The 12,887-nt window shown below is 42.5% G+C and overlaps 1 protein-coding gene across 1 annotated transcript; it reads right to left on the reverse strand.

The window, feature by feature from the left end:
• Positions 1-8,864: 8,864 nt before the first annotated feature.
• LOC127335646 (probable metal-nicotianamine transporter YSL13) lies at positions 8,865-12,725 on the reverse strand. The gene is made up of 6 exons (XM_051362368.2): positions 12,173-12,725; positions 11,036-11,199; positions 10,859-10,956; positions 10,628-10,762; positions 10,307-10,496; positions 8,865-10,238 (listed from the first exon to the last, which is right to left on the reverse strand). Exons 1-6 carry the CDS (start codon positions 12,624-12,626, stop codon positions 9,129-9,131), a joined length of 2,151 nt encoding a protein of 716 aa, XP_051218328.1. The 5' UTR covers positions 12,627-12,725; the 3' UTR covers positions 8,865-9,128.
• Positions 12,726-12,887: the final 162 nt, after the last annotated feature.

Raw genomic sequence — 12,887 nt, forward strand, 5'->3', positions numbered from 1 at the left:
TGACACTTTGGGGACTCGTTGAAGGGGGAGAAGGAATAACTCTTATTGATAACTCTGTTATAATTCCTAAGGGAATAGCCGCGGGTGTGCATACAACCATTCTTGGAAGAACAGTATCCACTGATTATCTTGTTATTGAATGTGTAGGAACAGGACAAATCACACTCGGAAGATCCCTGCTGAAACTATTGGGAGCTGTCATAAATGTGGGAGAAGGCACCCTAAAATTCACCTCTACACCGGGGGGTAGACATGTATTCCCTAAATCAAAGTGTAAGAAAAATAATAAGAAGGGTAGGCGTAAAGCCCAAGGTAATGTTGATGCATCATCTCTTGATAATACTTGATACACACTTTCTGCGCCTAGCTGAAAGGCGTTAAAGAAAAGCGCTTATTGGAGACAACCCATGATTTTACTACTGCACTTTTATTTTATATTTGAGTCTTGGAAGTTGTTACTACTGTAGCAACATCTCCTTATCTTAGTTTTGTTGCATTGTTGTGCCAAGTAAAGTCTTTGATAGTAAGGTTCATACTAGATTTGGATTACTGCGCAGAAACAGATTTCTTTGCTGTCACGAATTTGGGCCTAATTCTCTGTAGGTAACTCAGAAAATTATGCCAATTTACGTGAGTGATCCTCAGATATGTACGCAACTTTCATTCAATTTGAGCATTTTCATTTGAGCAAGTCTGGTGCCTCTTAGAAGTTCGTCTTTACGGACTGTTCTGTTTTGACAGATTCTGCCTTTTATTTCGCATTGCCTGTTTTGCTATGCTTGATGGATTTTTCTATTCCATTAACTTTCAGTAGCTTTGTGCAATGTCCAGAAGTGTTAAGAATGATTATGGCACCTCTGAACATGTGAATTTTGATTATGCACTAACCCTCTAATGAGTTGTTTTAAGTTTGGTGTGGAGGAAGTTTTCAAGGATCAAGAGAGGAGGATGACACAATATGATCAAGGAGAGTGAAAGCTCTAAGCTTGGGGATGCCCCGGTGGTTCACCCCTGCATATTTCAAGAAGACTCAAGCGTCTAAGCTTGGGGATGCCCAAGGCATCCCCTTCTTCATCGACAACATTATCAGGTTCCTCTAGTGAAACTATATTTTTATTCCATCACATCTTATGCACTTTGCTTGGAGCGTCTGTTTGTTTTTGTTTTGTTTTGTTTGAATAAAGTGGATCCTAGCATTCATTGTGTGGGAGAGAGACACGCTCCGCTGTTGCATATGGACAAATATGTCCTTAGGCTTTACTCATAATGTTCATGGCGAAGGTTGATCTGCTTCGTTAAATTGTTATATGGTTGGAAACGGGAAATGCTACATGTAGTAATTGGAATAATAAGTTGGATAATGTGATACTTGGCAATTGTTGTGCTCATGTTTAAACTCTTGCATCATATACTTTGCACCTATTAGTGAAGAAATACATAGAGCTTGCTAAAATTTGGTTTGCATAATTGGTCTCTCTAAGGTCTAGATAATTTCTAGTAAGGGTCGAACAACAAGGAAGACGGTGTAGAGTCTTATAATGTTTACAATATGTCTTTTATGTGAGTTTTGCTGCACCGGTTCATACTTGTGTTTGTTTCAAATAACCTTGCTAGCCTAAGCCTTATATCGAGAGGGAATACTTCTCATGCATCCAAAATCCTTGAGCCAACCACTATGCCATTTGTGTCCACCATACCTACCTACTACATGGTATTTCTCCGCCATTCCAAAGTAAATTGCTTGAGTGCTACCTTTAAAATTTTTATTCTTCATCTTTGCAATATATAGCTCATGGGACAAATAGCCTAAAAACTATTGTAGTATTGAATATGTACTTATGCACTTTATCTCTTATTAAGTTGCTTGTTGAGCGATAACCATGTTCCTGGGGACGCCATCAACTACACTTTGTTGAATATCATGTGAGTTGCTATGCATGTCCGTCTTGTCTGAAGTAAGGGCGATTTACCATGAGTTGAATGGTTAGAGCATGCATACTGTTAGAGAAGAACATTGGGCCGCTAACTAAAGCCATGATTCATGGTGGAAGTTTCAGTTTTGGATAAATATCCTCAATCTCGTATGAGAACATTAATTGTTGCTAAATACTTATGCATTAAAGAGGAGTCCATTATCTGTGGTCTATGTTGTCCCGGTATGGATGTCTAAGTTGAGAATAATCAAAAGCGAGAAATCCAATGCGAGCTTTCTCCTTAGACCTTTGTACAGGCGGCATAGAGGTACCCCTTTGTGACACTTGGTTAAAACGTATGTATTGCGATGATAATCCAGGTAATCCGAGCTAATTAGGACAAGGTGCGGGCACTATTAGTATACTATGCATGAGGCTTGCAACTTGTAGGATATAATTTACATGATGCATATGCTTTATTACTACCGTTGACAAAATTGTTTCTTGTTTTCAAAACCAAAGCTCTAGCACAAACATAGCAATCAATGCTTCCCTCTGCGAAGGGTCATTCTTTTACTTTTATTGTTGAGTCAGTTCACCTATCTATCTCCACCTCAAGAAGCAAACACTTGTGTGAACTGTGCATTGATTCCTACATACTTGCATATTGCACTTGTTATATTACTTTATGTTGACAATATCCATGAGATATACATGTTACAAGTTGAAAGCAATCGCTGAAACTTAATCTTCCTTTGTGTTGCTTCAATGCCTTTACTATGAATTTATTGCTTTATGAGTTAACTCTTATGCAAGACTTATTGATGCTTGTCTTGAAAGTACTATTCATGAAAAGTCTTTGCAATATGATTCATTTGTTTACTCATTACATTACCATTGCTTCGAATCGCTGCATTCATTACATGTGCTTACAATAGTATTGATCAAGATTATGATGGCATGTCACTTCAGAAATTATCTTTGTTATCGTTTACCTACTCGGGACGAGCATGAACTAAGCTTGGGGATGCTGATACGTCTCCAACGTATCGATAATTTCTTATGTTCCATGCCACTTTATTGATGATACCTACATGTTTTATGCATACTTTATGTCATATTTATGCATTTTCTGGCACTAACCTATTAACAAGATGCCGAAGAGCCAGTTGCTGTTTTCTGCTGTTTTTGGTTTCAGAAATCCTAGTAAGGAAATATTCTCGGAATTGGACAAAATCAACGCACAGGATCTTATTTTTCCACGAAGCTTCCAGAAGTCCGGAGAGGAAACGAAGTGGGGCGACGAGGCGGCGACACGCCAGGGCGGCGTGGCCCACCCCCTGGCCGCGCGGCCCTGCTGTGTGGGCCCCTCACGTCGCCCCTAAACCTATCTCCTCCGCCTACTTAAGCCTTCGTCGATAATAACTCCAGTACCGAGAGCCACGATACGGAAAACCTTCCAGAGACGCCGTCGCCGCCAATCCCATCTCGGGGGATTCAGGAGATCGCCTCCGGCACCCTGCCGGAGAGGGGAATCATCTCCCGGAGGACTCTTCACCGCCATGGTCGCCTCCGGAGTGATGTGTGAGTAGTCTACCCCTGGACTATGGGTCCATAGCAGTAGCTAGATGGTCGTCTTCTCCTAATTGTGCGTCATTGTTGGATCTTGTGAGCTGCCTAACATGATCAAGATCATCTATCTGTAATGTTATATGTTGTGTTTGTTGGGATCCGATGAATAGTGAATGTTATGTTATGTTGATTATCAATCTATTATCCATGTGTTGTTTATGATCTTCCATGCTCCCCGTTGCTAGTAGAGGCTCTGGCCAAGTTTTTGCTTGTAACTCCAAGAGGGAGTATTTATGCTCGATAGTGGGTTCATGCCTCCATTAAATCTGGGATCGTGACAGAAAGTTCTAAGGTTGTGGATGTGTTGTTGCCACTAGGGATAAAACATCGATGCTATGTCTAAGGATGTACGTGTTGATTACATTACGCACCATACTTAATGCAATTGTCTGTTGTTTACAACTTAATACTGGAAGGGGTTCGGATGATAACCTGAAGGTGGACTTTTTAGGCATAGATGCATGCTGGATAGCGGTCTATGTACTTTGTCGTAATGCCCAATTAAATCTCACAATACTCATCATAACATGTATGTGCATGGTCATGCCCTCTTTATTTGTCAATTGCCCAACTGTAATTTGTTCACCCATCATACTTATTCTTATGGGAGAGACACCACTAGTGAACTGTGGACCCCGGTCCATTCTTTACATCGAATACAATCTGCTGCAATACTTGTTCTACTGTTTTCTGCAAACAATCATCATCCACACTATACATCTAATCCTTTGTTACAGCAAGACCGGTGAGATTGACAACCTCACTGTCACGTTGGGGCAAAGTAATTTGGTTGTGTTGTGCAGGTTTCACGTTGGCGTCGGAATCTCTGGTGTTGCGCCGCACTACACTTCGCCGCCATCAACCTTCAACGTGCTTCTTGACTCCAACTGGTTCGATAAACCTTAGTTTCTTACTGAGGGAAACTTACTGCTGTACGCATCACACCTTCCACTTGGGGTTCCCAACGGCCGCGTGCTGTACGCGTGTCAACGCCTAATAGGGCTTTCACAGAGTACATACCTGGACAAGATTCTAAAGAAGTTTAGAATGGACGAAAGTAAGAAAGGGTTCTTACGTATGTAGCCAGGTAAGGTCTTGAGTAAAACTCAAGGTCCGGCTACGGCAAAAGAAAGAGAAAGGATGAATCAGATCCCCTATGCCTCGGCAGTAGGCTCTATCATGTATGCCATGCTATGTACTAGACCGGATATAGCACATGTTGTTAGTTTGACTAGCAGATATCAAAGTGATCCAGGAATGGAACACTGGACAACGGTCAAGAATATCCTAAAGTACTTGAAAAGAACTAAGGATATGTTTCTTTGTTATGGAGGTGACCAAGAGCTCGTTGTAACCAGTTACACCGATGCAAGTTGGAACACTGATCCTGATGACTCTAAGTCTCAGTCTGGGTACGTGTTTATATTGAATGGTGCTGCAGTAAGTTGGTCAAGCTCGAAGCAGTGCACGGTGGCGAAGTCTTCAACAGAATCGGAATACATAGCGGCTTCAGAGGCTTCATCAGAAGCGGTATGGATGAAAAGGTTCATTGTTGAGCTTGGTGTGGTTCCTAGTGCATTGGACCCACTAGTCATCTATTGTGACAACATGGGTGCCATCGCCAATGCACAAAAACCAAGGTCACACAAGAGGCTGAAGCATATCAAGCTGCGTTATCATTCGATTCGCGAGTACATCGAAGATGGAGAAGTAAAGATTTGCAAAGTACACACTGATCTGAATGTAGCAGATCCGTTGACTAAAGCTCTCCCTAGGGCAAAGCATGACCAACACCAGAATGCCATGGGTGTTAGGTACCTTACAATGTAATCTAGATTATTGACTCTAGTGCAAGTGGGGGACTGTTGGAGATATGCCCAAGAGGCAATAATAAAGTAGTTATTATATATCTTTGTGTTTATGATAAATGTTTATATACCATGCTATAATTGTATTAACCGAAACATTAATACATGTGTGTTATGTAAATAACAAGGAGTCCCTAGTAAGCTTCTTGTATAACTAGCTTGTTGATTAATAGATGATCATAGTTTCATGATCATGAACAGTGGATGTTATTAATAACAAGGTTATGTCATTATGTGAATGATGTAATGGACACACCCAATTAAGCGTAGCATAAGATCACGTCATTAAGTTATTTGCTATAAGCTTTCGATACATAGTTACCTAGTCCTTTCGACCATGAGATCATGTAAATCACTTATACCGGAAGGGTACTTTGATTACATCAAACGTCACTGCGTAAATGGGTGGTTATAAAGGTGAGATTAAGTATCTGGAAAGTATGAGTTGAGGCATATGGATCAACAGTGGGATTTGTCCATCCCGATGACAGATAGATATACTCTGGGCCCTCTCGGTGGAATGTCGTCTAATTAGCTTGCAAGCATATGAATGGTTCATAAGAGACCACATACCACGGTACGAGTAAAAAGTACTTGTCAGGAGACGAGGTTGAACAAGGTATAGAGATACCGATGATCAAACCTCGGACAAGTAAAATATCGCGTGACAAAGGGAATCGGTATCGTATGTGAATGGTTCATTTGATCACTAAGTCATCGTTGAATATGTAGGAGCCATTATGGATCTCCAGATCCCGCTATTGGTTATTGTTCGGAGAGAGGTCTCAACCATGTCTACATAGTTCGCGAACCGTAGGGTGACACACTTAAGGTTTGATGTCGTTTAAGTAGATATGGAATATGGAATGGAGTTCGAAGTTTTGTTCGGAGTCTCGGATGGGATCCAGGACATCACGAGGAGTTCCGGAATGGTCCGGAGAATAAGATTAATATGTAGGAAGTCATTTTATAAGTTTGAAAATGATCCGGTGCTTTTATGGAAGGTTCTAGAAGGTTCTAGAACAGTTCGGAAGAAATCACTATGGAAGGCGGAGTCCCGAAGGGACTCCACCTGGCATGGCCGGCCAACCCTAAGAGGTGGAGTCCCAGGTGGACTCCACCATAGGTGGCCGGCCACCCCACCTCAAGGAAAGGTGGGAGTCCCACCTTGGGTAGGACTCCCTCCTTGAGTAGGTTTCCCACTTTTGGGAGGTTTTGTTGTTGGGGTCTTATTCGAAGACTTGGACTACAACTCTTGGGGTCTTCCACCTATATAATGAGGAGCCAAGGGGAGGGGCCGGCCACACCAAAGCCATCTAGGCCGCAGCCCCCAAGTGGTCGGCGCCCTACACCCCCTCTCTCCCCAAACCCTAGCACCCCTCCTCCACATACAACTCCCGCAGCGCATATGCGAAGCCCTGTTGGAGTTCTCCACCACCACCGCCACCACGCCGTCGTGCTGCCGGGATTCCGAGGAGGATCTATTACTTCCGCTGCCCGCTGGAACGGGGAGAAGGACGTCGTCTTCATCAACACCGAACGTGTGACCGAGTACGGAGGTGCTGCTCGATTGTGGCACCGTCAAGATCTTCTACGCGCTTTTGAAAGCGGCAAGTGATCATCTTATGCAACAACGAGATCTAATCTCGTAGGCTTTGGAAATCTTCAAGGGTTAGTCTCGTTCATCCCCTCGTTGCTACCGTCTTCTAGATTGCATCTTGGTTTGGATTGCGTTCTCGCGGTAGGAATTTTTTTGTTTTCTATGCTACGAATCCCTACAATAAGTGTGTTCGTCATGTTTCGCGAGAAACTAATATTTTTTGTGATCTATGTAAAAAAGAGAAAAATTATCTTATGAAAAACCTTATTTTTAGCATTGAATTTTTTATTTTTTACACACGTCAGACGATAGTTCGATTTTTCATGAAACAACTTTGTGAGCATGTAGCACGTACAAATTTTTATTTTCAATTTTAAAAAATTTCAAAATATGTGTAACATGTATTTCAAAATAAATGGAGCATATACTCGCATATGCCAAAACACATCGAGATGAGAAGCTTATTTATATATTTTATAAAAAATAAAATTAACTTAACATGAATAAAAAATTATTTGGACTTTCCCACACGGATAGTCTATACTTCTCAAATAATGATAATGTTGCATGTTCTTACATGTTTTTACAATCTCACGTTAATGGCACTCCATCAAAAAATTATTGGAGGAAGGAAGAGTGAGTTCGTACTCAGCAGGTAGATAGCAGAAAAGAGTAACAAATGATCAATGGATTAGCTGGAATAAAAATATAAAGTATTAAAAGGAACTAAATTCACAAAAATGAATATAGTGACAAAGAAAATGAATTGATACGTGCCCGAAAATGATTGGCATCACACATGATATCAAGCTTTCCAACCGTAGAGTTAGAGGGCTCAAATTCCACTTCGACTTCAACAATCTCAACCAGAACCACGAAGGAACTTGTTGAGCGGTTATTCCTTTGAATGTTGGAACCCGAAAACCTAGACTTACTAATGTCGATCGCTCGCAGCAATCCATCATCGACACGTTTCAAAGTAGGACATGGATACTATGACGTGCCTATTCCTGCCATGCCCTGACTTTTGGTGGCTGACCGATAAACACTAAGTCTGATAGTCCACACATGGCAGTGTTTCATTGGCATAGTTGGCTATGTTAGGGAATCCTCTTCCTTCAAAGTATGTCTGTCCCGGAGAACCGAGACGGTTTCAAAGTTGTGATCGGTACAATAGGCTTTGGCGTCTTCATGCTAATACCGATAGGAAAAAATACGTGAACAAATCGACAATAGAGCCATAAGAATGAAACCAAGTGAATATACTCATGGCTTCCATGCACGGGTCCACGCACAATCTTGGTCTTGTTCTACTACTATGCCATCGCACAGTCCATGGAACTGCCCTCGTTCACGCAGAGGGTCGATCCCGGGTGTCAATGCATCACGGCATCCCGCAACTGTTTAGTGCAAATCCGGTCAATATCTAGGCTAAGGCTAATTCGTGCTTAGCAATCTTGATATTTTTTCGTCGTTCTCTGTCCAGGGTGTAAAGATTGATCGGGGAATCTGAGGAATATTCAACGCAGTCGTGCTTGAGGTACGCCTTGACCCCAGATGACGCAAGTGGAGATGGAGATGGCGCACGCAAGGTGTTTGACGGAATATCCACACCCAGAGGAGTTAAGCGGCACAAAAGATAGCGATAATTGACATGACGAATGGCAGATGCGTCCAAACGGGGTCAGCACTCATCTTCTTCTTTGTTTAATCTTGAACCGATTTTACCTGATCCAAACTGCAATATCATATTATACTAGTAATGACTAATGAGTATTACTAATGAAGCTGGAAACTAGTACTTAGTATGAGTGTGGTTCTCTCCAGTAAATGCAACACTCCAAGCGAAGCTGTGAATAACACTAGGATCAACACCGAACAACTCATAACATTTTTTCAGATTACAATTGATTGGTAGCCTTCCTGAACTCATACCCCACTGTTTATACACGCACCACAGAAAATAAACTAACACACTTGACATTCATCTCTTTATACATAGTTCTGGTTATCTAATTGAACTGACACACTGGCTTATCCTGAAGAACTAGATAATTCACAATCAATCCGAATCTTTGATTCATAACCGCAACTCCACTGTCCAAGAATATTCTACTATAATGTTGAAATGAAAGCATCTACCTTGTCGTTCACCCCCCTCGACAGAAATTTCATGCAGATAGGAGGGTTCACCTTGGCAAGAGCAAGAACCGACTGCGGCAGAACCCACAATCCATCACCACAAATCATGCCGGAAGCAACTGCAGGTGCGAATGTGTCTGCGTTGGCTCTGTCCAGCTTTTGCCAGATGAAAAGGATCACTGTCCCGACGAACATATCGATCGCGAAATATGCTCCAAGATAGAATGGTATTGCCATAGCCATCGGGATCGGTATGAATCCAGATACCTTCTTAGGCACCAGGTCTCTTATCAAGTTTATGGCAACCGCTGCAGCGAAGAATATGGCGCAAAGAGTCAGGCAGTTCTTTGGTAGGGACGAGAAGCCGTCGACACCTAGTATCGCAATGCTGCGGAAGATGGCCGCATTTGGTGCAGGGTACTCGCTGCCACTGATGCCGACATTATCAAATGCCTTGTAGAAAAGCCAGAATACGCAAGGAGCAATCACACAGCCCATTGCAGTGCCTATGACTTGGCTGATGAACATTGACCTTGGCGAGGCCAGTGTCAGGTATCCTGTTTTGAAGTCCTGCATTAGATCAGAAGCAGTAGACACGATGTTCATCATCACACCGCAGGCAGCCAGGCCCGCAAGAACACCCCCATGTGAAGCACCTGTCCATGCACCGAAAGCAAAGATTGCGAGCTTTCCGTAAGTTGTGACAAGAGACCAATCAGTGAGGCCAGCTCCATAGGCATTGCAGAAGGCAAGTACCGGTGCTACGATATAGGCTACCAAGATTTGGTACCACTTCAGCTGAGGGAATATCTGCGGGACAGTGCCAATAGATATGGCAGCAACAACAGCATAGCCTCCATATGCAATGTACCAGGGGATTTGATCTTTGAGAAAGAGTTCAGTGCGCCGCTCCTCATCATATGAGATAGGTGCAACACTGTTACCTGTTTCATCATCTGACACTGGTAGTGTACTAGCGTTACTCTTCTTGAGTTGAGATCTTAATGAGCGAACTGTAAGGAAGAGCATCTTGAGAAAATTGTACAGGCCATCACCAAGAATCACAGCAATGGCAATGAAGACCTGTAATACCAATTGGAATTAGTTGCAGAAAAGATAACAAAGCCTTTAAGGAAAGTGCTTTTTCTTACCCGGTAACCTTGCATTCCGTGGAGATTACCATCTGCGAGTTCAGCAGAGAACCAGTCACCTCTTTTCTTGGCTATAAGAGGCCACATTATTCCCCATGACAGAATGGCTCCCAGGAGAACAGATACGTTGACAATATGCGGGCAAATCATTGCAACTCCAACATAGGTAGGAGAGAAGTCAAAGTAAAACCTTGCAAAAAGAAGTTCGATTAAGGAGAATGTTGAAAGGGAGCTACTCTGTATATATAGACGTAGCATCAAATTCAGAAGTCGGATGATAGAAATTTGATGGGAGGAGGCCTTGGAGTGTGCAATATATACCTGTTGTTGAAAGCTTGCAGCCCTAATGATGGGAATTTCTGGAATCCACAACTATCGGTTGCTGTGTAGAACCACTGAAAGAATCCCCAAAAGAAGCTGAGACCGAAGAATTGGCCCAGTTTCTTTACTTGCTTCCTGTAGAATGACATTGACCATATCAAAATTATATACTCATTGCGTTGATTGTTGATTGTTGATTAACATAGAAATTTTAATGATTGCAGTGTTCACCCTGCAATCTTGGCACCATGGGGTGTATGGAAGCCGTTTATGAGGTAGGCAGTTGCAGTGCCACTTGGATAGGTCAGCTTGTAGTCAATGATCATAGTCTGAAGTAAAGTGCTATTTTAGTTAAAATGATATATACACGACCCCTTCAGAAAATATTAGAATAAAGAGTAATTTAACCTTTCTCAGTGGCACAAGGCCAAAGAGTCCAATGAAGCTGACCACGAGCAGGAAACCAATTATCCATAAAAGCTGTGGATTTTTGATATTTTGAGGATCATTTGCCTCTGTTGATTGCGAAGCGATTCTATCGCTCATGGCCAATAGATAGTTACCAAAGCCGCCTGAAAGAAATATGAGGAAGAAATGGTCTAAATAAATGCAATTATATCTTTCTACCCTACCAAGTTGTCACGCATGCCTTCTAGAGGGCCCATTTCTTTTCTTGCCACACGCTATGTACATTGTTTGCAAGATTGTGTGAACTTTTTTTTTCATCATATATACTTGAATATAAGCTTATTAAAAAAAAACTAACATCTAATAGGATCTTAGTGGGACAAAAAAAAGACAAATACAAGAAATTGGTAAATTAAATGACCATGGAAATGAAGCGAAAAGAGAAAAAAAAAATCATTGTAAAATAAAACATTGATGTATCTAGCATTGGTCTTATTATGCGGTGTATTTCTATGAACACATTTGTTCAAACAGATTGTGAATTAGACATTTTTTAGGTATACTTGTGAAATGAATACTTTATTTACAAAATATACATTTATAAACTAAATATACTGCATTAATTAGTAGTACTCCCTCTGGCCGAAATTAATTTTTACAGATTTATCTACTATATATGCATATCTACAAATCTGCAACAGTTAATTCCAGCGAGGGGAGTACGGAATGAAAGTACTAGACCAATTCAAAGATGGAAACACCATTAATTAGTTTTGAACGCATTGTGACAGGCTGACAGTATACTACTACTCCATTGGAGTATTATTTACATTGATGACTATTATTTATTTCCATTGGAGTATTATTTACATTGATGACTATTATTTATTTCCATTTTAGGCACAGTACAGTACTATTTTTATGGCCTCGCCTCGTATTATAGGAGGTAAAAATATCATTAGCCATTGGATAATAAATACGAAATTAAGGGTCCGCATGGAATCTGGGCGTCACAAAATTTCTCTAATTAACACAGTACTATTTTTTTAGTACTGTATTAATTTGTTGACTGCAGGAGAAATTAAGACGAGGACAGTGGACAAACCGCACATGGAAAGAAAAGTGAATTAGAATTACCGCTGAAGGCGATGCCGTAGGCGGCGACGACGCAGGTCTGGATGACGGTGTTCTCCTGGCGGGTGAAGGGCTGCCTGAGGAGGCCGACCTTGTCGAGGGCGCCCGTCCAGAGGCGGACGAAGAAGAAGCTGAGGAGGCCGGCGGAGACGTTGAGCGAGGGGATGACGCCGATGGTGAGGTTGAGCTTCATCACGATGACGCTGAACATGACGGCCAGGAAGAAGCTCACCACGAAGGCGCGCACCGTCAGCTGCTCCCGCCATGACGGCACGCGCTGGTCCGCGAACGCCCGCTCCACCGACACCGCCGCCTCCTCCTCCTCCGCGGGGACGGCGCCCTCTCCGTCGCGGCGCGCGCGGTCGCCTGGCTTGCTCCGCCGCCGGAGCTCGTTGGCCTCCACCATCTCCACGTCGGCCGCCGCCGCCCCATTCGAGCCGGTGGTCTCTTGGGCCATGTGGTCGACTGCTCGGTGTGGCTGCAGCCTGCAGGTGGGCAAGAGCGGGGACCACGGACGCTGCCTTTTCTTCTTCTGGCTTAAGGTGGCCAGGCCTGCCCATACCTTGACTTATATACAGGACTCGATGCCACAATTTTAGGGACCTAATCTAAGTTTGTCACGAACTCTTGGACTTTTTACTCAAAGAACCACCATTTTAGGGCTAGTGGTCAACAAAGAAAAACAAAAACAGAAAAAAGAAACCGGACCCTTTCGATC

Source organism: Lolium perenne, chromosome 2, assembly GCF_019359855.2.
Source record: "Lolium perenne isolate Kyuss_39 chromosome 2, Kyuss_2.0, whole genome shotgun sequence".
Lineage (NCBI taxonomy): Eukaryota > Viridiplantae > Streptophyta > Magnoliopsida > Poales > Poaceae > Lolium > Lolium perenne.

What these genes read in the sequence shown, in the direction of transcription:
- LOC127335646 (XM_051362368.2), bottom strand. Translation starts at nt 12,626, where the DNA reads ATGGCCCAAGAGACCACCGGCTCGAATGGGGCGGCGGCGGCCGACGTG. An exon ending in CTACGGCATCGCCTTCAGCG is followed by an intron (nt 11,200 to 12,172) that starts GTAATTCTAATT and finishes TATTTCTTTCAG; the next exon opens with GCGGCTTTGGTAACTATCTA. An exon ending in CATGGTGCCAAGATTGCAGG is followed by an intron (nt 10,763 to 10,858) that starts GTGAACACTGCA and finishes GTCATTCTACAG; the next exon opens with GAAGCAAGTAAAGAAACTGG.